Raw genomic sequence first — 26020 nt, 5'->3', positions numbered from 1 at the left:
ATTCATCCTCCCCTCCTCTCCCTATTCCCCAAGTCGTTGCTGTAAATGAGAATGTGTTCTAGGTCAATTTACCTGGTAAAATAAGGGTTAAATAAAGCTAATACAATTGTAAGGATGAGAATTAGATTAGTAATGCCTGACCTGTCTAAAAAAATCCTATCTGTCATATGAACTGATTTAAGATGGTGTCTAGTCTCTACTATCCCAGCTATAGATGGCGTTCCACTCTTCGAACCCTCTAAACGGCGCTTTACACAATCACCAAGGCAGGACTCACTATTTCATTCATACTGACATAAGAAAAGCCACCTTATTTTAATTGTATTTAACTAGGCAAGTCAGTTAAGAACAAATTCTTATTTACAATGAAGGACTACCCCGGCCAAACCCGGACGACGCTGGGTCGCCGCCCTATGGGACTCCCAATCACGTCCGGATGTGATGCGGCCTGGATTCGAACCAGGTACTGCAGTGACGCCTCTTGCACTGAGATGCAGTGTCTTAGACCGCTGCGGCCACTCGGGAGCTCTGTCAATAGGCTTAGTTGGAGTTAGCGAACAGATTGTACACCAGATAATGTGATATAACGAAAGATTGTTGGTCTCCATTTATGGACGTTACAGGTTTGCCTATACAAAACGCCGCAGTAGATTCTTCAACTAAACTGGGGTCGGTTTCCCAAAAGCTTCTTAAGGTTAYGTTCYTTGTTAAAACCTTCGTAGGTGCATCGTTCAATTTCTGAGCTGTTAACCGAAACCATCYTTATTAACGTTGCGTTTTTATATTTAGCATTTCAATCTTCCGACACAGAAATGTCTCCTTTTGACAGGTGCCCTGTGCCGTAGGTCAAAACAAGACACAGGACAATTATCATCATCTCGAGTGAGGCCTAACAAACTAACCCCTACCAGATACTATAGGCTTATAGAAGTGTTTTCCATTCCCAGATCAATTTTCCTTATTTTTTCCATTCTTTTAGACAAAAGTCCATTACTCCTTATTTCCACCGCCATCAGATTCAAGCTCCATCTCTACTTCTGGCATCGTCCATTAGTTCATGTCTGATAAAAAAATAACTAAAACTTAACTAAGCTTCTGTCAGCTGTTCATAGCTACAAACGCACACGCTGTAGCTCGGGAAAAAAACGCTTTAAGTGCACTCAAAAGCAGATATTGCTCTTATTTCAGTCTTTGGGAGCTCATCACACATTTTTATTTATTTATATCACCTTTATTTAACCAGGTAGGTAAGTTGAGAACAAGTTCTCATTTACAATTTCGACCTGGCCAAGATAAAGCAAAGCAGTTCGACACATACAAAAACACAGAGTTACACATGGAGTAAAAAAAACATAGTTACTATCTCGCCATAGCTACAATAATACAGTAGAAAAATAAGTCTATATACAATGTGAGCAAATGAGGTGAGATAAGGGAGGTAAAGGCAAAAAAAGGCCATGGGGGCGAGGTAAATACAATATAGCAAGTAAAACATTGGAATGGTAGATTTGCAGTGGAAGAAGGTGCAAAGTAGAAATAGAAATAATGGGGTGCAAAGGAGCTAAATAAATAAATAATAAATACATACAGAAAGCAGCTCGACTTTTCATTTTAGGCTGTGTTTACATCCTAAATAGAAGCAGGCCATTGGCTGCCTTCATCACGAGGGGTATGTACGGGAGTTCTGATTGGTTCAAAGTTTAGCAGTTTGGCTAATTTGCCTGAGCAGACAGAGTGAAATATATTTTTTTTATGAGAAAATGTGCAAGAATTAACTGTGCCAACACATCATAAGAATGTTCAAGTCTTGCAGCTTCGGCCCACCACCTAAATGGCGCTGCACATGCTGACAGATGCCATAATTAGGGCCCTGTGGTTTGGACTATCATGTCACATGACCTAGATATGAACCTTTATTTTAAGCCTTTTCCAGAAATGAGAATTGCATAAAATGAAAGCAATTGTCTGAGGATGGTACTGGACCATCTGATATAAAAAAAGAAAAGGGGACAACTTGTTGAAAAAGCTTTAAATAAAAGGTTAAAAGTTGTTTTCGGACAAATGCGATGTTTATCTAAGTCTATGAGAAAAACTCAACTCTCRTTTTGGCGCGGTCCGCGTGAAGTTCGGCCATTTTGTTTTGGCGAGGTCTTTCAAAATTGGAAGAAATTTAGCTACATGTCTTGGTAGTAGACTGCAGATTTCATTCATCAAACAAACTCGTTTAGGTTGTAACTAAACAGCTTTTTTTGACCTCAAAACAACAAGTGCGTGGCGATCGGGTATAGGAAGAAAAAAAACAAGTTTGAAAACATTACAGAGTGGAGTAAAACTTGAAGAATCATGGCCACTGCAACCCCAAGCCGCGCCGCGCCTGCTGGAACCCCGCTCTCCCCGACTAGGATATCGCGCCTCCAGGAAAAACAAGACCTGCAACATTTGAACGACAGGCTTGCCGTTTACATCGACCGAGTCCGGTCACTAGAGCTAGAAAATGACCGGCTTATGGTTAAGGTCTCTGAAAAGGAATCAGTCACTACACGCGAGGTAATTTTGAACCATTAAATCTCTATGCTGCTAGCTAACCCTATAACGTTAATTACCGGTAGTTAGCTAACGTTAGCATTTAACTAGCTAGTAAGATAATTAGCTACTAAGTTACCGGTAGCACAACAATCTAGTTAACAAATCGAACTGGTTAATGGAACACACCGATAACTAACTTGTGGTCTGTCAGTTTGTACATTTTTCGAGCAGTTTGATTTGTTGGCTTGGCTGCAATTCTCACGGGCCTTGGCTGAAACTAACGTTAGCTGATTAGCAAGTTTGTAGGTACTTAACTTGTAGGTAACATTGTACTCTTCCAAAGAATTTGTCCAGTTACTGTCTCGCCATAGCTACATTGTATCAATCATTGAGACGATTGTTTCATTGTAATAATTCACTAGTCATCTTGCTCATTCCCGGTGAATCATATAGTTAGCAACTATAAGACTCGTGAGGCTAGTCCCGCTTGCATGGTAGCTAGCTGTCTTGCCTACATTGTATGTACGATTAGCCAGCTAGGAAAACAAGTTTTGGGTGTTCGAAACTCCCGCGATTATTTTTGTTATTTTGGASGGGAACCTGGTTGTTTTGATTAAACTCAAATTAACAAATCTGACCTTAAAAAAAAAATAAAGTCCAAGATTAGTACATTGCTTGGTAGATGGGGTAAACTAACCAAAGTTGGCTCTGTCCTAGTCAGCAGATAGTAGCCGGCTATTTGATGTTCAGTTATATTACCCATTACAGGATAGGTGCGTTACTGTTTGGTGTAGCACAGACAATTTTCGACCACCAAAAGGAATAAAAAATGTTGCTCCATGAAGTAGTCCAACAATGTGTACGCCTTCATCTTGTCTATTTAAAATCTTCTCTCATTTATCGAGACAGGTGTAGGTGGGTGCACTTATCTGTCAATGAGAGAATATTTTAAATAGACAAGATGGCGGCATACATTTTGTTGGATTAATTCATGGAGCAAAACATTTATTTTAATCACTAAACATTCAAACCAAACACCTGCAGCTGGACATGGCCATTTTTAAGATGCGTGTTTGGCCGAATCTAGAACGAAGATCGTATTGCTAAGGTTGGTCATATTCTCTGTTCTGCGCCAAACAGTACCTGTTCTGCAACAGCTAATGGAACATCACATTAGCAGTTACAATCTGCCACTTAGAGCTATCCAGGTGGTTTTGTTTTTACCCTGATGTTTGTTGCACCGCCATCGGCATTTATTATTGTTATTCCCAGTGCAGCATGAAATCCACATCTTCTGTGGGATTCCTATCATGTAGAAATGTGTACCGTATGTGCAATTTGCTGTACAGTTCCTTAGTCTGATTTATTTGACAGCTTCAGTCTCAGAGCTCCTGAATGACTTCAAGTTCACTTCAGTGCAGAGGATTACATTGATAACTATTTCACCACGTTTCCTAGAAAGCATACAAATGGGGGAGCGGATAAATGAATTGAGCTAGCTATGAGTTGAGTGGTTGTGGTTACTGTTGATGTATGGTAGTTGCTAGGTACACCTGTCTACAACGTTATATGTCAAAGGTGCTTCCTAACCTGTCAGTTCGTACACCTGTTCATTGCTAGGTTATGAAGCACCTTTCAGCTCGTACACCTGTTCATTGCTAGGTTATGAAGCACCTTTCAGCTCATCTAGCTACTACATTCTATCACTGTTACGTAGTGGTTATGTAGAAAATCTCAGCCACTAAGAAGGGCTTTGACTTGCGCTCTGTCTACTGAACAGACCCCAGAATGGGATCATTGTCTGGACTTGAGCCAAACTGTAAAGAGACACAGCCCTGTTTCCAGCCGAGGGGAGTGTTGTGCAACGCCTGGGTATTGTTCAGATATATGTGTTGGGCTGCCGGGGCTGTGCAGAGTCAAAGTTCCAGATGGGAGTGGCCCGGGGGGGGGGCGCCTTTTCAAAGTTTTGAATCTGTAACTGTTACTTTCTCCCGGCCTGTTTTTATATTAAACATGCCTGTTGTGATTTGCACAGCTTGAGGCAACATGCATTGCTAAACAACTTAGTATGCAAATATTGATGTTTTGGGAAAACTAGGTTGATGCATGTCAGATGGTTTCTTGAAAGTCTTCGTTATGATTTTAGTTTGTATTTGATAATGGAATGAGTTAGTGTCTCTGCAAAGAAAGTGGCGTTCCAGACAAAGTTATACATCTCTTCAAACATGTTTTTAATTACCAGTTTTAGATATAAACAATTTTTATAACCGAGTGAATAACCCTGTTAACACCAATCCTTTCGTTTTGGGAATTGTAAAGCAAGCCACGCCCGCAGTCTGTTATGTATGAGGGGGGAAATCTGTGGAATGCTGGATAGTACAGCCTTCTGACCGGGCACAGCTCGTGACTGACAGCCTGTGTGCCATAAGACTGCTAAATAGTCTATTTAATAGTACCCCAACTATCTGCACTGACCCTACGCACATTCACTAGATATATATATATATATACTCACTCGCACGCACTTCATTGACACTCGCACACAACCCACACACATTCATACCCGACACAACACAAACACGCATACATACACAACACAAACACGCATACATACACAACACAAACACGCATACATACACAACACAAACACGCATACATACACAACACAAACACACATACATACTCATTTTCTGCTGCTACTCTGTTCTTTATTTTACTCTTATCTATCCTGATGCCTAATGACTTTACTCTGCCTTCATGTACATGTCTACCTCAAATACCTCGTACCTCTGCACATTGATGTGGTACTGGTACTTCCTGTATATAYCTCCACATTGATCTGGTACTCCTTGTATATAGCTCCACATTGATCTGGTACTGGTACTCTCTGTATATAGCTCCACATTGATCTGGTACACCCTGTATATAGCTGCACATTGATCTGGTACTGGTACTCTCTGTATATAGCTGCCACATTATCATGTATGTCACTCCCTCATATCAGCTCCACATTGATCTGACTTGTACTCCTCTTATATAGCTCCACATTGCTGGTACTGTACTCCCTCTATATAGCTCCACATTGATCTGGTACTGTACTCCCTGTATATAGTCCACATTGATCTGTACTGGTACTCCTCTATATAGCTCACATTGAATCTGGTACTGACTCCCTCTATATAGCTCCACATTGATCTGGTACTGGTACTCCCTCTATATAGCTCCATCATGATCTGGTACTGGTACTCCTCTATATAGCTCCACATTGATCTGGTACTGGTACTCCCTGTATATAGCTCCACATTGATCTTGTACTCTCTCTATATAGCTCCACATTGATTTGTACACCCTGTATATAACTCCACATTGATCTGGTACTGTACTCCCTGTATATAGCTTCTCATTATCTGTACACCCTGTATATAGCTCGACATTGATCTGATACTGGTACACCCTGTTATATAGCTCCACATTGATCTGGTACTTCCTGTATGTAGCTCCACATTGATCTGGTACTRCCMGTATATAGCTCCACATTGATCTGGTACTTRCTGTATATAGCTCCATTCTTGTGTATTTTATTACCCTTGTGTTACTATTTAAAAAATAAACTCTGCATTGTTGAAAGGCTCGTAAGAAATAATTTCACGGTAAAGTATACACCTGWTGTATTTGGCGCATGTGACAAACTGTGATTTGTGTGTGTGCTCCCTCTCTGCACCAGGTGACTGGGATTAAGACCCTGTACGAGGCAGAGCTAGCGGATGCGCGGCGTGTTTTGGATGAGACGGCCAGGGAGAGGGCCAGGCTTCAGATAGACCTGGGCAAGGCCAACTCTGATGTGGAGGAGGTGACCAGGAAGTAAGTAATAACACCCACTGATACCCAAGATTTGGAGTCTGTCTGAAAAGTGTGTTATTCAATGGGAAAGGCTGCACATTCCTCTCACTCTGGAAGAGGAAATGGTTGAATTGTAGGCCAACATGACAAGATGTACATTCCATTCCGTTTGACTGTGGTAGGAAATCTTTGTGTTGGTTGTATGACATTCTACACGCAATCCTTTGACAGGGATCATCAACTAGATTCAGCTGTGGGCCAAGCTGGTTGACAAAATGCCAAGAGTGTACAAAGCTGTCATTTGGGCAAAGGGTGGTTACTTTGAAGATTCTCAAATATAAAATGTTTTGATTTTTTGGTTACTACATGAATCCATATGTGTTATTTCATAGTTTTTATGTCTTCACTATTATTCTACAATGTAGAAAATAGCAACAACAAAAAATATACAAAACTTCTCATTCAAGGGTTTGTGTTAGCTTTTGACTGGTACTGTACATCTCTCTATTATGCATGGAATACTTTGGAACAGATTTCCAAAATTAAAATCACTTGGATGCTGATCATTAAGCAGCCCCCCCCCCCCAAAAAAAAGTTATTTTAATGTAGTTTTGCTCAGAGAACTGCGGGCCGCCAGTTGGGGAACCCTGCTTAATCACTTGCTACACAATTCCTTTATGACGTCCTGCACACATTCCTTTGACATGCTACACGCATTCCTTTACAGTCTGTTACACAAAATAMTTGTGTTATATGACAAGCTGCAAATTCCTGTCCTACAAAAATGCTGTGTGTTAACTTATGTATGACAGTAGGACATAATCTGTGGCTAACGTTAGTTGTTTAAGATGKAAGTTCTACGCTCCAACCCAAATTGTTTATTTAATATCTCAGATTGTTTCTAATCCTACAGAATGCGTTTTCACTGCCAGATGTTGCTAATCTCCCTTCAGAGCAACTGTTTTATGGCCCTGMCAGGGTTGGCAGGGTTGGGGTCAATTTGAATTGAAGGTAGTCAATTCGGGAAGTGTTTTTAATTTAAACTTTAAAAAATAAATGTTTGAAATGCATAGCATTTACTTTAATATATTACGTCACAAGTAAGAAGTCATTGAAAATAGATGGCTGTTTTTTTTTTTCAATTATTGAATTGGAATTTTAGTTTACTTCCTGAATTGACTCCCTTCAATRGAATGGAATCCAATCCTGTGTTGTGTATATGTTATTATCCTAGTCAGAGTAAACTCCAAATTATAAACCCTCACATGATCTTATTCACTTCGCTTAACTCCATGAGCAGGGTCATTCTGTGGAGACGCCTAGTAGTATTGATTCCCAATTACTCTTGCTGTTAGTATAAACCTGGTTCACTTAATCTTAAAACTAATCCTATTTCTCCCTGGTCAGATGCTAGGTGGGAGACTCGGGTGAGGGGATTTCAGCCAAGCTGTTTTTTAATTACTTGTTAAGGCAGTTGGTTTGATGCTTGGGGCAGATTTTACGCCTGTTCCTCAAAAAGTGCCAGACACTTGTGTTGATCATTGTTTACATGGTTGCTAATTAACACTTTTGTGGACAGGAAGTTAGTTTCTAAAGCACTGACTCTCTTGGTTACTGCTGCTAACCACTGAAGAAATATCCTCTTTATCGGTCTTGTGGGCATGCTTCTCTTTAAAGCAATGTTTAATGTGTAGCTATACAGTCGTGATCCTTTTTTCTGTTGGTTGCTGCTGTACAGCACAAAAGAAGTGGGAGAAGTGCTGAGATTTCGGTGCCTTTTCTGTGAAATCAGATTAGGGACAAGAAACACGCTTTAATATATCAAACAGTTGGTTGGAAATTGGCAAAAGTTAAACAAATTTCAGTCTTAAGATCTCTTTGGTTTGAATGGAAATGGTACTTATGGACACTTTCCTCTAGGTTACTGTTTTTATATTATGAAAATAAATGCACGTGGTCTCACAGTGTCTGTTTTTGTTCTCCATCTCCTCAGTCTGAAAAAGAAAGATGGCGACCTGGCTCTTGCCATGGCTCGGGCCAAGGACCTTGAGGCCCAGTTCAACAAGAGTGAAGCAAACCTGGCCACGGCCCTCAGTGAGAATGGAAACCTGTCTGCGGAGGTTGCCGACCTGAAGGCCCAGTTAGCCAAGGTTTCTCTACCTTTTACACTTTCACTTTCACGACACTGGTTATAAAATAATAATAAAATGCCATTTATCAGATGCTTTTATCCAAAGCGACTTAGTCATGAATAAATACATGTTTTACATATGGGTGGTCCCGGGAATCGAACCCACTATCCTGGCGTTGCAAGCGCCGTGCTCTAGCCAACTGATCTACAGAGGACCACATAAACACAGTCTAAAGTGTTACTGGTGAGACCAAAACGAGTCCAAGGCCGTGCACTGTATTTCTAGCCTGGTAGACGGGCTTCCGTTACGTCACACAGCCCTGTCTGATTTTCTACCAACATGGTCTGTGCTTTTACTTAGAAGGACAAAAGGGAATCCCACGCACAATATTTCTAGCCTGGTAGTAGCCTTATCTGGATTGCCTGTTTTACTCACACCTGCCTGCTACTCGCCATACAGTCTGTTTCTTCTGTTAAGGATGGAGGTTTATTCCTGGGGGTTGGGCAACCACAAGGGGCAAACTGAACGGAAATGACCCAATTGAAAGTTGGTAGAGATGGTTGTCGTTAGTTACGTAACTGTTATGGGCTATATATGAACATTGGGGAAGTGAGTCATATTATTTGTAAAGTACGTTCACACACGCATACACACTTTGGTGAGTCAGACTGAGCATACACGCTATCGTGTTGCTGCAAGGTTAGGATTTACACACGCACGCTATCATTTTGCTGCAAGGTTAGGATATATACACACACACACACACGCTATCATGTTGCTGCAAGGTTAGGATACACACTAGAGGTTGACCGATTTATGATTTTTCAACGCCGATACAGATTATTGGAGGACCCAAAAAAGCCGATACCGATTAATTGGCCGATTTTTATTTATTTGTAATAATGACAATTACAACAATACTGAATGAACGCTTATTTTAACTTAATATAATACATCAATAAAATCTATTTAGCCTCAAATAAATAATGAAACATGTTCAATTTGGTTTAAATAATGCAAAAAAAAGTGTTGGAGAAGAAAGTAAAAGTGCGATATGTGCCATGTAAGAAAGCTAACGTTTAAGTTCCTTGCTCAGAACATGAGAACATATGAAAACTGGTGGTTCCTTTTAACACGAGACTTCAATATTCAAAGGTAAGAGGTTWTAGGTTGTAGTTAATATAGTATTTATAGGACTATTTCTCTCTACGATTTGTATTCCATATACCTTTGACTATTGGATGTTCTTATAGGCACTTTAGTATTGCCAGTGTAACAGTATAGCTTCCGTCCCTCTCCTCGCTCCAACCTGGAGCGAGGAGAGGGACGGAAGCTATACAGTGAAGAGCTGCTGGCAAAACGCACGAAAGTGCTGTTTGAATGAATGCTTACAAGCCTGCTGCGCTCCATCGCTCTGTCAGACTGCTATATCAAATCATAGACTTAATTATAACATAATAACACACAGAAATACGAGCCTTTGGTCATTAATATTGGTCGAATCCGGAAACTATAATTTCGAAAACAAAACGTTTATTATTAGCGCATATACCCTGACTCTGCGTGCAAGGATCGCAAGAGAAGTGACACAATTTCACCTGGTTAATATTGCCTGCTAACCTGGATTTCTTTTAGCTAAATATGCAGGTTTAAAAATATATACTTCTGTGTATTGATTTTAGAAAGTCATTGATGTTTATGGTTAGGTACACGTTGGAGCAAAGACAGCCCTTTTCTGCGAATGCGCACCGCATCGATTATATGCAACGCAGGACACGCTAGATAAACTAGTAATATCATCAACCATGTGTAGTTAACTAGTGATTATGATTGATTGTTTTTTACAAGATAAGTTTAATGCTAGCTAGCAACTTACCMTGGCTTCTTACTGCATTCGCGTAACAGGCAGACTCCTCGTGGAGTGCAATGAGAGGCAGGTGGTTAGAGCGTTGGACTAGTTAACTGTAAAGGTTGCAAGATTGAATCCKCGAGCTGACAAGGTAAAAATCTGTCGTCCTGCCCCTGAACAAGGCAGTTAACCCACTGTTCCTAGGCRGTCATTGAAAATAATATGTTCTTAACTGACCTTCCTAGTTAAATAAAAYWWWWWTWTTTTATTTTTAMCGATTGTTATGAAAACTTGAAATCGGCCCTAATTAATCGGCCATTCCGATTAATCGGTCGACCTCTAATACACACACACACACACGCTATCATGTTGCCGCAAGGTTAGGATACACACACACACACACACACACACACACGCTACCATGTTGCCGCAAGGTTAAGACATACACACACACACACGCTACCATGTTGCCGCAAGGTTAGGATACACACACAGGTCAGACCTTTGTTCTTACGCACCATATCTTGTGTTTCCAGGCTGAAGATGCCCATTCTGTAGCTAAGAAGCAGCTGGAGACCGAGACTCTGATGAGAGTGGATCTGGAGAACCGCTGCCAGAGCCTGACGGAGGAGCTGCAGTTCAGGAAGAGCATGTTTGACGAGGTGTGTGGACAGATAGCGATAACATCATCACTGTTTGCCCAGGGTGGGGCAACGCTATTCATTGGGGGGGCCCTCAGGTAAATGGCTCCTGAGTGGCCACAGCGTTCTAAGGCACTGCATCTCAGTGCTAGAGGCGTCACTARAGACCCTGGTTCAATTCCAGGTTGTATCACATCCGGACGGGATTGGGAGTCCCATAGGGTGGCGTACAATTGGCCCAGCGTCGTCCGGGTTTGGCCGGTGTAGGCCGTCATTGTGAATAAGAATTTGTTCTCAGCTGACTTGCCTAGTTAAATAAAAAATGAATGACAAATAAGTACCACGTACTGCACTAAAAACCTACTAACACTATTATTTATTGATTTAAAGCCCCAGCAGGTAAATAAATGTCACATTTTAGAAACTGTAACATCGGGCCAACTTAATCCTGTACACTGAGTATACCAGACATGAGGAACACCTTCCCCTTTTCCCCCTCAGAACAGCCTCAATTCATTGGGGGCATGGACTCTACAAGGTGTCGKGAAGCGTTTCACAGGGATGCTGGCCCATGTTGACTCCAATGCTTCCCACAATTGTGTCAAGTTGGCTGGATGTTCTTTTYGTGGTGGARCATTCTTGATACACACGGGAAACTTGAGRGTGAAAAACCCCCAGCAATGTTGCAGTTCTTGACACAAACCGGTGCGCCTGGCACCTACTACCATACCCCGTTCAAAGGCACTTAAATCTTTTGTCTTGCCCATTCACCCTCTGAATGGCACTCATACACAATCCATGTCACAAAGCTTAAAAATTATTCTTTAACCTGTCTCCTACCTTTCATCAATAAAGGATCGTAGCTTTCACCGGGTCCGTCTGTCATAAGAGCAGATGTTCTTAATGTTTTGTATACTCGGTGTATAAAGTCCTACAGCTGCTGTGGATTCAAATACACACACACACACACACACACACACACACACACACACACACAGTGAAATGCAAAAGAACAAAAGCTACAACTGTGATTCACACGCCTCCTTTTCTGCACAAACCAATTTATATAAAAGCTGTACATCTTTACACCTGGGCATGTGCAAGCATACTAGCCATGTAACGGGACCACCTGTATGACTGGCTTGGTGACCCTCGTGTGTGTGTGTGTGTGTAGGAGGTACGTGAAACACGTCGACGTCGCGAGAAGCGTACCGTGGAGGTGGACAGTGGGGTGACCCAGGACTACACGTTCCAACTGGCTCAGGCTCTGCAGGACCTGCGCAGGCAGCATGAGGAACAAGTCACCATCTACAAGGAGGAGCTGGGCAACACCTTCCAGGCCAAGGTATGTATGATGTCTGACCCCGTGCTTCCCACCCTAAACCTTTTATATCTGTAAGGCTAGGGGTTTATGGCCATTGTATGACCTTTCTTTGACCTTTAAGAAACTAGCCTTACACCCCTAGGCCATCCTTTCCTACAACTAGTTAGCAGCCTGATGGAACTAGGTAGCAGCCTGATGGAACTAGGTAGCAGCCTGATGGAACTAGGTAGCAGCCTGATGGAACTAGGTAGCAGCCCGGTGGAACTAGGTGGCAGCCCGGTGGAACTAGGTGGCAGCCCGGTGGAACTAGGTGGCAGCCCGGTGGAACTAGGTGGCAGCCCGGTGGAACTAAGGTGAGCAGCCAGGTGCTAGGTGAGCAGCCCGGTGGAACTAGGTGGCAGCCCGGTGGAACTAGGTGGCAGCCCGGTGGAACTAGGTGGCAGCCCGGTGGAACTAGGTGGCAGCCTGAGCATTGATTTTAGTTGAATCATCAGTTGTGCTTTTGCTGCAACAGAAATGCAGTGCATTTGGACAGTATTCAGAGCCCTTGACTTTTAACACATTTTGTTACATTACAGCCTAATTCCAATATGGATTAAATCGTTTTTRCCCCTTATCAATCTACACAAAATATCCCATAGTGTCAAAGCAAAACAGATTTTTAGAAATTTTGGTAAATGTATATGTAATTTAAAAAAAATATTATCACATTTATGTAAGTATTCAGACCTTTTACTCAGTACTTTTAAGCACCTTTGGCAGCGATTACGGTCTCGGGTCTTCTTGGGTATGGCTTGGCACACTTGTCTTTGGGGAGTTTCTCCCCTTCTTCTCTGCAGATCATCTCAAGCTCTGTCAGGTTTGGATGGGGAGTGTCGCTGCACAGCTATTTTCAGGTCTATCCAGAGATYTTCGATCGGGTTCAAGTCCGGGCTCTGGCTGGGCCACACAAGGATGTTCAGAGACTTGTCCCAAAGCCACTCCTGTGTTGTCTTGGCTGTGTGCTTAGGGTCGTCCTGTTGGAAGATGAACCTTTGACCTAGTTTGCGATCTTGAATGCTCTGGAGCAGGTTTTCATCAAGGATCTCTCTGTACTTTGCTCCGTTCATCTTTCCCTCGATCCTGACTAGTCTCCCAGTCCCTGCCYCTGAAAAACATCCCCACAGCATGATGCTACCAGCACCAKGCTTCACCGTATGGATGGTGCCAGGTTTCTTTCAGATGTGACGCTTGGCATTCAGGCCAAAGAGTTCAGTCTTGGTTTCATCAGACTAGAGAGTCTTGTTTCTCATGGTCTGAGTCTTTYGGTGCCGTTTGACAATCTCCAAGTGGGCTGTCATGTGCCTTTTACTGAGGAATGGCTTCCGTCTGGCCCCTCTACCCTAAAGGCCTGTGGTGGAGTGCTGCAGAGATGGTTGTCCTTCTGGAAGGTTCTCTCATCCCCACAGAGGGACTCTGGAGCTCTGCCAGTGACCCTCGGGTATTGGTCACCTCCCTGACCAAGGCCCTTCTCCCCCGATTGCTCAGTTTGGCTTGGAGGCCAGTCATTTCATCAATTTTAGAATAAGGCTGTAACGTAACAAAATGTGGAAGAAGGGGTCTGAATACTTTTCAAATGCACTGTATGCAGTCCTGCGGGACACATTGGGAAATACTGCCATAATGATTTATAATTTGCTATGAAAGTGAGGGGGGTGGGGGGATGTTACTTGCAAAACAAGTAAATTTCATACTATATTTATCATGTATCTGTGACAAGTACATTTGATACTGCTGTTTGGTCCTTTTGTCTGTAGTTCCGGCCGGGCAGGAGTGTAAATGACATGTTTTGTTCTCTGCCGCCACCCCCCACCCCCTCTGTTTAGCTGGATAATGCCAAGGTGTCGTCTGAGCTGAATGACAAGGCGGTGAGCACAGCTCGGGAGGAACTGCAGGAGGCTCATATGAGGATCGAGAGCCTGGCCTACCAGCTCTCTGCCCTGCAGAAACAGGTACACACACACACACACACCTCATAACCTGAACGTACTGTTGCTCATCTATCTGGTCGTCTGTAAACTTTTATTAAACACAATTTGATTATTTACTTCCAGATAGCCATCTACTGCAATTACGTTGTACTTCCTTGAACTGTCCTTATTTTGTAATTTTACTATCGATTTGTAATGTAATTTTCTAACTAGCCCCATCCCTCCATGTGTAGGCCTCTGCCAATGAGGAGCGTGTGCGTGAGCTTGAGGACCTGGTGGCTGGAGAGAGGGACAAGCACCGCAGGCAGATGGACCTGAAGGAGAGGGAGATGGCTGAGATGAGGGAGCGTATGCAGCAGCAGCTGAACGAGTACCAGGAGCTGTTGGACGTCAAACTGGCCCTGGACATGGAGATCAACGCTTACAGGAAACTGCTGGAGGGAGAGGAGGACAGGTGAGGATGGGATGGACGAGCTGACTGACTGACTGACTGACTGACTGACTGACTGACTGACTTCACTCATCCATAGAGAACAGGTGAAAGCTGATGTTTTTTTAAAGTTATAAAACATATTTAAAAAAACTTTTAGCCATCATTGCATCTTGCAAACTAGTTGTTAGATTTGGACAACAGACAGATGAGCAGTGCATTCCTTCAACACCTGCCTGAGAAGTTCCACATCACTCAGTGAATTCCAGCCGGTACATTCCTCACTTGTTATAGGGATGCAGCAGTCTCTCTCTGTCCGTCTGTAATGTTGTTGTTGGCAAGCTGCTGGAACAAGTCAAACTGCATTCGTCCTGTTACACTAAACAGGTAGACTAATAAATATGGCAATAATTCAAATTGTTCAAATCATAACATTTATTTATATAGCCCTTCTAACATCAGCTGATGTCGCAAAGTTCTGTACAGAAAACCAGCCTAAAACCCCAAACAGCAAGCAATGCAGGTGTAGAAGCACGGTGGCTAGGAAAAACTCCCTAGAAAGGCCAGAACCTAGGAAGAAACCTAGAGAGGAACCAGGCTATGAGGGGTGGCCAGTCCTCTTCTGGCTGTGCCGGGTGGAGATTATAACACAACATGGCCAAGATGTTCATAAATGACCAGCATGGTCAAATAATCCCCCTTCTCTGTTCCGGTTTGTCACTGACCCTCCAGGCTAGAGAATATCCCCCAGGCTAGAGCAGAAGGGTAAACAACTAGCTAAATTGAAACAGGCCTCTCAAGCTGACACCTGTTTCTCCCCCAAATGTTATGCCTCTCTTTTACCTGTGAGTAGTTCAGCAGGCACCCAAGTGAAAGGTTTAGGCAGGCTTATCCAGGTGCTGCTGGATAGATGTCTATGACGTAATGTCATAAGCAGTATTTGAAGGCAGGTGGTTGAGAGACCCTGAGTGAAGCCAGTCAGTCAGCTGGCGCCAGACAGACTACTGGAGTGGAGAGCAGAAGACTAAAGGTTGACTAGTAAAACAATGTCTTGCTCCACAATACAGTAGGTATTTGTTTTCTTGATTAAAGTAGTGGGGATACAAGTAATGGATGACTCACGTTTCCTTCTACTCCATTTRCCCCTCCTCCTGTTTTTCCTCCTCTTCCTCCCACAGACTGAAGCTGTCCCCCAGCCCGTCCGGCCGTGTGACAGTGTCCCGCGCCATGGGCACAAGCTCTTCCCGCTCCTCCTGGGCCAAGAGGAAGCGCGTGGAGCTGCAGGAAGAGTCAGTGGTCGTTCCTCAGGTCCACGTCAACCAGGAGGCCGAGGCCATCGGCAGCGTCACCATCGAGGAGACTGACCTGGAGGGCAAGTGTGTCACCCTCAAGAACGACTCAGACAAGGTACCGTTAGCTACTCAAAAAAAAGTACATATTACTACTCTTCAGAATTACAATTAGTGTTGTAGTCGAGTCACTAAACCTCGAGGTCGAGTCACGATTCCCTATGGCTAAGTAACGAGTCGTCAATAATTGAGTCACGATTCCCTATGGCTAAGTTCCGAGTCGTCAATAATTGAGTCACGATTCCCTATGGCTAAGTTCCGAGTCGTCAATAATTGAGTCACGAGTCGCAATGGCTGAAGTCTGAGTCTCTGGGTCTGATTTGAACAAAAAATACCACATTAATATTGGTTGATGTGCAAATAAAAAATTCAACGTTTGAAAGCAAAACGAATAATTCGGTTTACGTCATAATTGCCTTCAATATGCAATAGCCTATGAAACACAAGTCCTTCATATACAGGTTTACACAAATATTTAATTTTTATGTTCAATAGTTATGTCAAATCAGTAATGCTGTTTTGAATGGATGAATGGTCTCTAGACGGAATTGGCTATTGCTCCTGTCAGATTGACCAGATTTATAATTTGCACAAATAATTACCGGCTCTCGGCTACTTTTTGCAGTCGCACACTGATATTTCTGTAAATGTTTTATTCTAGAGCGAAAGTGAGCGGGTAGAGCGAGATGACAAATTCAAAGATTACCTACATTTCAGACCTAAAGGGAGAGCGACAGTAGCTAGACTGTTTTTTTTTACTTTTAAACTCAATACTATTGTTTTCAATTTCGTAAAGGKGTTTGTGTTTCTTAACCAGGCAAAGCTAAATAGTAGGCTGGTGACTGGTGGTTACGGGGAAGCAAGCGAGTCYCTTGTACGACGTGTAGCCTATGATTCGAGACGGAGCCTGTCTGCCCACACTGATCGCTTGCTCCCACGCAGCCCACCAGCTGATGTAGACTGTGTGTGCTGGAGCTGCGTGTCCTTTCCCCTGCTGGAGAACAGAACCCTCGCTACTCTGCCCACCCAGTGCTGCTAATATTCTGTTTATCATAGTAGCCTGTTCAGTCCAAGTGCAAATACAAGTCACAGGAAGGAAAGTCCGAGTCACCGATAGTCGTGTCCAAGTTGAGTCTAAAGTCGTGAAAATTGAGACTCGAGTCCGACTCGAATGCTACAACACTGCAATTACATATTACAATTCAATATTACAACTTCTCTGATACTTCACTGCCGTGAAGTAATCAATAATTCATTGCATGTTATTAGGATTGGTGAAAGCAACGGGGTTTAAAACACACTGTCTATAGGACCAGTCTCTAGGTAGCTGGAGGCTGCAGAGGCAGATTGGAGAAGGAGAGGAGATCACCTACAAGTTCTCCCCCAAGTTTGTCCTCAAGGCTYGCAAGACTGTCACGGTAAGCAGCACTTCTCAGTCAGTCTATGYCTGTTCTTCTTTATGTATATAGCAACTAAATTCACCCAAGTAACAAGAGTTTGTAAATGCACATTTGTAACAATTTGATTCGCCTTCCCCTGGTGTTGAACATAGTCCTCATTTCATCTTTCTGTGTGATGTCCTGTTGTAGGTGTGGGGCTCAGACGCAGGTGTGTCTCACAGCCCACCCTCTGACCTGCTGTGGAAGAGCCAGGCCTCCTGGGGCACCGGGGACGACATCACCACCATCCTTGTGAACTCTGACGGAGAGGTGAGTGGAGCATGGGGGGGGGGACGCACCCCTACAGTGCCTTCATAAAGAATTCACCAATGCCTCGCTTCATTACACCCAGTCACAAAAAAAAAAAAACTGGTGTCCTTCCTAACTCAGTTGCTGGGGAGGAAGGAAACCTTGTAGTTACTCCGCAATACTTACCTAAATGACAGAGTGAAAAGAAGGAAGCCTGTAAGAATACAAATATTCCAAAACATGCATCCTGTTTGCAATAAGGAACTTAAGTAAAACTGTAACAAATGTGGCAAAGAAATTATCTTTAGGTCCTGAATAAAAACCGTTTGGGGCAAATCCAACACGTCATTGAGTACCACTTCATATTTTCAAGCATGGTGATGGCTACATGTCATTAGCAAGAACAAGCATATCCATAAATTCACCTTTCAGCAGAAGAAAAACCTTAAACACAAGGACAAATATACACTGGAGATGCATACCAAGACAATGTTGAATGTTCCCGAGTGGCCTAGTTACAGTTTTAACTTAAATTGGCTTGAATATCTATGACAAGACTTGAAAATGGCTGTCTAGCAATGAGCAACAACCAACTTGACAGAGCTTGAAGAATTACCCAGAGACACTGCTGTATTCTCTGCCAAATGTGATTCTAACATGTATTAACTCAGGTGTGATTGCTTTTTAAAATTAGATTTCAAAAAATAAAATTTCTAAACATGTTTTCACTATGTAATTATGGGGTATTGRGTGTAGATAAGTGAGAGAAAAAAAGAATATTTAATCCTGTTTAAATTCAGGCTGTAACACAACAAAATCAAGGGGTATGAATACTTTCTGAAGGCACTGTAAGTACAATATTTGTTTCTGACTCTTCTCAGACATTAGCTACATGTCCTGAATTATAATATCAATTTGAATAGCCTTTACAAATATTGCGATGTGCAAAATATTTGGTGAGGGCGAAAAGGGCAGAATAAGTACAAGACCTATGCAGAGATTWTTAATTGAGCTGTTGTCTTCCTGTCCAGGAGGTGGCTAAGAGAACCGTCACCAAGACGTTGATGGAGGTGGAGAATGGAGATGATGACGATGACTTCGAGGAGGAGGAACTGAGAGTAAATTATTTCCCTTGAATTGAATCCATAATGGCAATAATTAACTTATCCCAGTCAGGGGAAGTTGGAGCTATTGCCATCTGGTGTTTTTACTATAAAAATAGTTATTTATCACTGTTACGAGTGCCCAGTGTTTCCCCTGCAGTCATTTAGCTGTGGCGTTGCTCCACGGGAAAAGTCATTGACACCTGGCCAAACAAATTAGGAACATGAGAAAAATATTTCTGCCGAGGCGCACTTTAAAGACGCTAGAACAGTCCACATTTTACTTTTCCTCAGCAAACATAACGAGTAATGGATAGAACAACCAGACTACCCCATAGTAGAATGTATTTACCTCGTCGGCTTGCTGTCCGTTCTATGCGAGATAAATATTCCTTTAGAGGTGAATTCAACTAAGGAGTGCCYTAGGGAGGGAAACCTGCATTCTGACAACCGTCAAGGCACAGGGGCAGCAGGTAGCCTAGTGGTTAGAACGTTGGGCCAGTAACCGAAAGGTTGCTGGATCGAATCCCTGAGCTGACAAGGTAAAAATTTGTCGTTCTGCTCCTGAACAAGACAGTTAACCCGCTATTCCCCGATAGGCTGTCATTGTAAATAATATTTTTCTTCTTAACTGACTTGTCTAGTTACATAAATAAACAACAATTCTTGACAATTGCAGGGAAAGCAGAAGTTTTAATGGTCTTTATTAAAAAGAYTGGGATCCCAGCTTTCCATTCCTACTCTATTTTTGCAACTTGTAAATATGTCCAAACTGCACCCTTTTTAAAACCTGGAGTTTTTAGCAGCGGCATGGTTAAGCGTGTTACTACTCAGCAGTTCGCTGTGAGTACATAGGGGAGAGTGGGGCTAAATGTAACACTGGTCAATTGTAGGGTAAGGGGGGGGGGGTTTACCCTAACAGGTAGGCCTACATTATATTCACTGTTTATGCAGCTTTTTTGGGGACATAAAATGTATAAATCGAATGACAACTAGTTAAAAGATCAAATTTGGAATCTGGCTAATGATTAGTCCAATAGGGTAAGTGTCGATGGGTTGAAGCATGGGGTTGCCTATGTATTTATAGTCACTATGCTACATCAGTTAGGCTACAGGTGATAATGCTTTTTAGCCATATGTTATTGGCCTCCTTTCTGGAGGTGGAAATGATATTTTAGATGGTGTCAGCGTKATTTTATTTGTACTCATTTCGGAGCAGAATGTCCGCTTAAATTCGCCAGAACTGAGCTTCCCAGTCCTTCTACATAAAAAACGTGCCTCATGTGTCTATACTAGATTAAGATGGCTGTTTTAATGTAACATCTAGTATTCATTTAGTGGTACATTGTTTTGTCTCACATCTTACCCTTGTTTCCTTCCAGGGAGAAAAGGCCTCTTCCAGGGAATGTTCAATCATGTGAAGAAGTTCCCATAGTTTGTTCTCCTACAAAATCTGCTTCTTTTTCTAGAGCCACTCAAATCTTTTTGTATAATTCTGTGTTGTGTTTTTAATAATTTTTTTWATATTATAAGACAATTTTAAGAGCCTGCCCATATTTTTAACACTCCGTTTTTAACATCCAAGTAATCATGACAAAAAAAAAATGCATTGAGTTTAGGACTGAATTCACTAAGTTAGTTACAGCCCCCCTCCGCCCCAATTATGTTGAGTCAGACAGCTGGAAGTCTTCTGGATTTAAAGAATAATGATTGGTCYTTTACCACATGATCCCACATTCCACTGAATCTACATGAATCAATGAGAGTAGCCCTCGGGACCGGAGGACACTGGCATTAGGCTTGCTGTTGTCCTGTCAGAAAGGACTTRACTGTGTGCATGGGATACGTTTTAACCCTAGACACGTCTGTTGAGAAAAAGCTGGACCTAAACCTAACCAATTGTCTGTTAAAAAAAAAAAGTTTAAATGGATTGTTGAATGTTTTTGGGAGGCATAGTTATCCGTGGTGGRATTTGAATCGATTGCTCATTCGATGAACTTGTCACCATCGAGGCAGCAGGGCGAAAAGGAGTTTGGGGGAGAATGGTCAGCCTGGAATCCGTTGCACACTGAATATCGCTCCTTTTCAATGTTTCATTTCACAACATGATCCTCTGTAGCTCAGTTGGTAGAGTATGGCACTTGCAAAGCTTTCTGGGACCACCTGTACATAAAAAATGTATGCATGCATGACTAAGTCGCTTTGGATTAAAGTCTGCTAAATGGCATTTTATTATTATGAAACTGAGCACTATTCAGTGTGGTTTCCATTACAGGCTCGAGCATATTGGCAGAGTGYATGTGATCTTTGGTTCCTTAAATGTGTAGTAGATTGTAACTGACAGCTGTCGCTTAGCTCATGTACTGGCTTTAGTCTGGCAAATCACAGCAACAGGATGGAAATGCTAGGATTACGTATTCTACTAAATGGATTGGTATATTTTAAAAATGCATTGATGCCTACAATTTTATAATTGGAAATGTTTCAAAATTTCAGCGGAATGTATATTTTTTAACGTAATGAAATATAGATTTAGACTTTGCTCTTTCTCACAATAGTACTTTTATGGTTTGGAGAGAATTACATCAATGGCGACTTAATGAGGCCAAAGATGAGTTACGATAGAACATGGCATGCAATCACTCTTGATCCTATAAAGCAGCGTTTCCCAACTCCAGTCCTTCGAGTACCCCCCCCCAACAGCAAAAAAAATGTGTTTTTCCTCCAGACAAACTCACCTGATTCAACTCATTGAGGGCTTGGTGATTAGTTGATGTTCAATCAGGTGTGTACTGGTATAAACGGTGACTGAACGTTTCCAACCTGTTGTCTTATTCTGATGCTGTTGACATGATAAATCATGAATTTTGTATCTTTTTGAAAATTATGTTTCTCAAGACAAGTAGACTGTAAGAACTACAGTGTGCATATTTTAAATGCGACTACGATTTAATGGTAGGGTTTCTGTTTTAAAACTAAACCAGATGTAACTTTTCTACCTTTTGCACCTACTTGAATGTATGGTCGTGCCTAGAATGAACGGTAGTCGTGCTACTTCAAGTCAGCAATATGAGATGCAATTGGTGAGAATCTGCCTTTTTTTTTCTCATGGAGATCGGGTGCAGTTAGGATTTTCAAAATAGAATTGAAAAAGATTCTAATGGCAATATACCTGAATGCGTGGAGAGGATCTGTTGTCTCGACTCTCGTCCCACACAACTACTTGTTGTAGACAAGTTAAAGGGATAGTAACCCAAAATGACATACAGTTCCTTGTCCATAGACTGCTTACAGGGTAAGGAAACGAATATGTAATTTTGTCATTTTGAGTGACACACCCCTTTATTTATTTTTATAAAGACCTCAGGATTTGAACACTTATAAACCTCGTTGATTTTCCGTTCTTCGTGGCTGGCTGTGCTACAACATCTCAGCGGTTGAAGTAGTTCTACTACTCAAGCAGTGTTATCTCTTAACATGGCTTTGAAATTGGAAGGAAGGAGCAATTGGATTATTGATTTTTTTTTTTTACTTGATCAATAGTCGTGACTATAACAAATAAAAAGAGATGCAATGTTGCTTTGATTTTTTTATAGTTTTAATATTGGCCTGGGAAACATAATTTTTGTATGTCTATTTGATTGCAGTGCTTTGCATTTATTTGAATATTATTTTGATAGGATTATTGTAATTTTTGTTTTTTTCGAGTTCTCTTTAGATGGATCAAGTTTGGGTCTAAAATGGCAGAACTATTTTTTGTGTGTGTTTGACTATAAAGTGTTAATTCTCCCAAAAAATATTTAGCAAAATTAGTGTCTATAGTATAAATGCATAGCTATGCTTCAGGCAGAGCTTTTTGACATTTTTTTTAATGGTCACGGTAACTGAAAAGCATGGAAGTAATGATGCATTTTCCATTGAACTCAAGATTGGATACCCTGGGAATTGCGTATCCACTGCAGACAGGGTATCCAGACTCTCTCTTTTTAACTGTGACGGTCATTTTACTAAGTGTTTTCTATAGGAATTCCACCACCATTACTGGTGATATTTTACTTAGGCTTCTTGACAGCTTTTAGTTTCATGCACTGTTTGGTTTAGACACACCATTACTGTTAGTACACAGTACTACTATTAATGTTAGTCAGTGATGTCAGTATGTATTCACAGTACTGCCAAATTATCAGGTTSTATGTTACAGATGTGTAGCAAGTGAAATGTGAGAGACTACGGTGTTTTTCAGGGCAGGTTTTCAGTGTTCACTCCTTACCACATTAGATGCTGGGATTTATTAAGCCAGTGGAGAAGCTAAGAAATATTGTTAGTAGTACTTTTTACTGTATAGTAGCGGTGGTAAGGACGGACAATGAGGAAATCCAGTTAACACGGGAGAGCATGGTTTAGTCATTTTGAGCCATACTAAACATTGTGAATTGATATTTGGGTCAAATGCGCAGATAAACCGAAACCCTAAACTTTATCACTCTGAGAGGACTGGTAGGGAGGTTGCATGCCAAATGTGTGTTTGTCGTACTGCTATTGATTTATTACATTTACAATTTTGAACTTTTTTTTTTTTTTGTATACATAAATCATAATAAATGTTTTCCATATTAATAGTTTGATTTATTCTGACTCGAGTGCCATATATCAAAGACAAGTACTTAAGTAAYAACACTGCTAACTGGGTTGTATTGTGTCATCGGTCCCACTCTAGGAAGTGTAGTAACGTGGTAATTACTTCAAATCACTGCAGATGCAGTGAAAAGCTTGTGTTTCTGGCTCCAGCAACGTATTATATGTCTAACTGTACAATATAACACACAAATGACCCCACCCCCAAAAAACGAATGGAGAAACAAGAAATTAAGAAATATCACAGCTAGCAATGTCAGCCTGGAATATTAATATGTTGTGTGTGTTTGAACACCGTATGAAATATACAGTACCAAGGTTTGGACACACCTACTCATTCCAGGGTTTTTCTTTATTTTTACTATTTTCTACATTGTAGAATAATAGTGAAGACATCAAAACTATGAAATAACACATGGAATCATATAGTTACCAAAAAAAGGGTTAAACAAATTCAAACATTTGATATTCTTCAAATTAGCCACCCTTTGCACACACTTGGCATTCTCTCACCCAACTTCACCTGGAATGCTTTTCCAACAGTCTTGATGGAGTTCCCACATATGCTGAGCACTTGTCGGCTGTTTTTCCTTCACACTGCGGTCCAACTCATCCCAAACCATCTCAATTGGGTTGAGGTTGGGTGATTGTGGAGGCCAGGTCATCTGATGCAGCACTCCATCACTCTCCTTGGTCAAATAGCCCTTACACAGCCTGGAGGTGTGTTGGGTCATTGTCCTGTTGAAAAACAAATGATAGTCCCACTAAGTGCAAACCAAATGGCATGGTGTATCTCTACAGAATGCTGTGGTAGCTATGCTGGTTAAGTATGCCTTGAATTCTAAGTAAATCACTGACAGTGTCACCAGCAAAGCACCCCCACACAATCAGACCTCCATGCTTCACGGTGGGAACCACACATGTGGAGATCATCTGTTCACCTACTCTGTGACAAAGATACGACGGTTGGAACCAAAAATCTCATATTTGGACTCATCAGACCAAAGGACAGATTTCCACAGGTCTAATGTCCATGGCTTGTGTTTTTTTGGCCCAAGCAAGTCTCTTCTTAATGGTGTCCTTTAGTAATGGTTTCTTTGCAGCAATTTGACCATGAAGGCCTGGTTCACAGTCTCTGAACAGTTGATGTTGAGATGTCTGTTACTTGAACTCTGAAGCATTTGAGCTGCAATTTCTGAGGCTGTTAACMCMAATGAACTTATCCTCTGCACCAGAGGTAACTCTGGGTCTTCCTTTCCTCGTGAGAGCCAGTTTCATCATAGGGCTTGATGGTTTTTGCGACTGCAGTTGAAGAAACTTCGAAAGTTCTTAATTTTCCAGATTGACTGACCTTCATGTCTTAAAGTAATGATGGACTGTCGTTTCTCTTTGTTTATTTGAGCTGTTCTTGCCATAATATGGACTTGGTATTTTACCAAATAGGGCTATCTTCTGTATACCACCCCTACCTTGTCACAACACAACTGAAGGAAAGAAATTCCACAAATTAACTTTTAATTGAAATGCATTCCAGGTGACTGCCTCAAAGTTGGTTGAGAGAATGTCAAGTGTGCAAAGTTGTCAAGGTATACATGTATGGGTGGCTACTTTGAAGAATCTCATATAAAACACATTTTGATTMGTTTAACACTTTTGGTTACTACATGATTCCATATGTTACTTCATAATTTCGATGTCTTCACTATTATTCTACAATGTAGAAATAAAAACCCTTGAATGAGTAGATGTGTCCAAACTTTTGAATGGTACTGTATACATCTGCAACATGTGAAGTGTTGGTTCTTTTATTTATTTAACCTTTTAACTAGGCAAGTCAGTTAAGAACAAATTATTATTTACAATGACGGCCTACCGGGGCAGAACGACAGATTTTTACCTTGTCAGCTCAGGGATTCGATCCAGCAACTTTTCAGTTGCTGGCCCAACGCTCTAACCACTAGGCTACCTGCCCAACGCTCTAACCACTAGGCTACCCTGCCCAACGCACTAACCACTAGGCTACCCTGCCGCCTCCAGTTTGATTAGCTGAAATGAAATATCTCATAAATTGTGTGCACAAATTACTTTACATCCCTGTTAATGAGCATTTATCCTTTTCCAAGATAATCCATCCACCTGACAGGTGTGGCATATCAAGAAGCTGATTAAACAGCATGATCATTACAAAGGTTCACCTTGTGCTGGGGACAATAGAAGGACACTAAAATATGCAGTTTTGTCACACAACACAGATGTCACAAGTTTTGAGGGTGTGTGCAATTTGGCAGGCTGACTGCAGGAATGTCCAACAGAGCTGTTGCCAGAGAACTGAATGTTTATTTRTCTAACATAAGCTGCCTCAAGTCGTTTTAGAGAATTTGACAGTACGCACAACCGGCCTCACAACCACAGACCACATGTAACCATGCCAGCCCAGGATCTCCACATCCAGCTTCTCCAACTTRGGGATCGTCCGGGACCAGCCACCCGGACAGCTGATGAAACAGGAGTATTTATGTATGTACTAAAGCCC

At 41.7% G+C, this 26020-nt stretch overlaps 1 protein-coding gene across 1 annotated transcript; it reads left to right on the top strand.

The window, feature by feature from the left end:
• Nucleotides 1-2126: 2126 nt before the first annotated feature.
• Nucleotides 2127-23469, top strand: lmnb2 (lamin B2). The gene is made up of 12 exons (XM_024004915.2): nucleotides 2127-2547; nucleotides 6251-6387; nucleotides 8360-8516; nucleotides 10884-11009; nucleotides 12163-12333; nucleotides 14178-14303; nucleotides 14516-14736; nucleotides 15891-16119; nucleotides 17372-17479; nucleotides 17651-17770; nucleotides 18781-18867; nucleotides 20235-23469. The coding sequence occupies exons 1-12, from the start codon at nucleotides 2344-2346 to the stop codon at nucleotides 20271-20273; spliced, it is 1725 nt and encodes a 574-aa protein (XP_023860683.2). The 5' UTR covers nucleotides 2127-2343; the 3' UTR covers nucleotides 20274-23469.
• Nucleotides 23470-26020: the final 2551 nt, after the last annotated feature.

Source organism: Salvelinus sp. IW2-2015, linkage group LG16, assembly GCF_002910315.2.
Source record: "Salvelinus sp. IW2-2015 linkage group LG16, ASM291031v2, whole genome shotgun sequence".
Taxonomy (NCBI): Eukaryota; Metazoa; Chordata; class Actinopteri; order Salmoniformes; family Salmonidae; genus Salvelinus; species Salvelinus sp. IW2-2015.
This window is presented reverse-complemented; position numbering and strand designations above follow the sequence as displayed.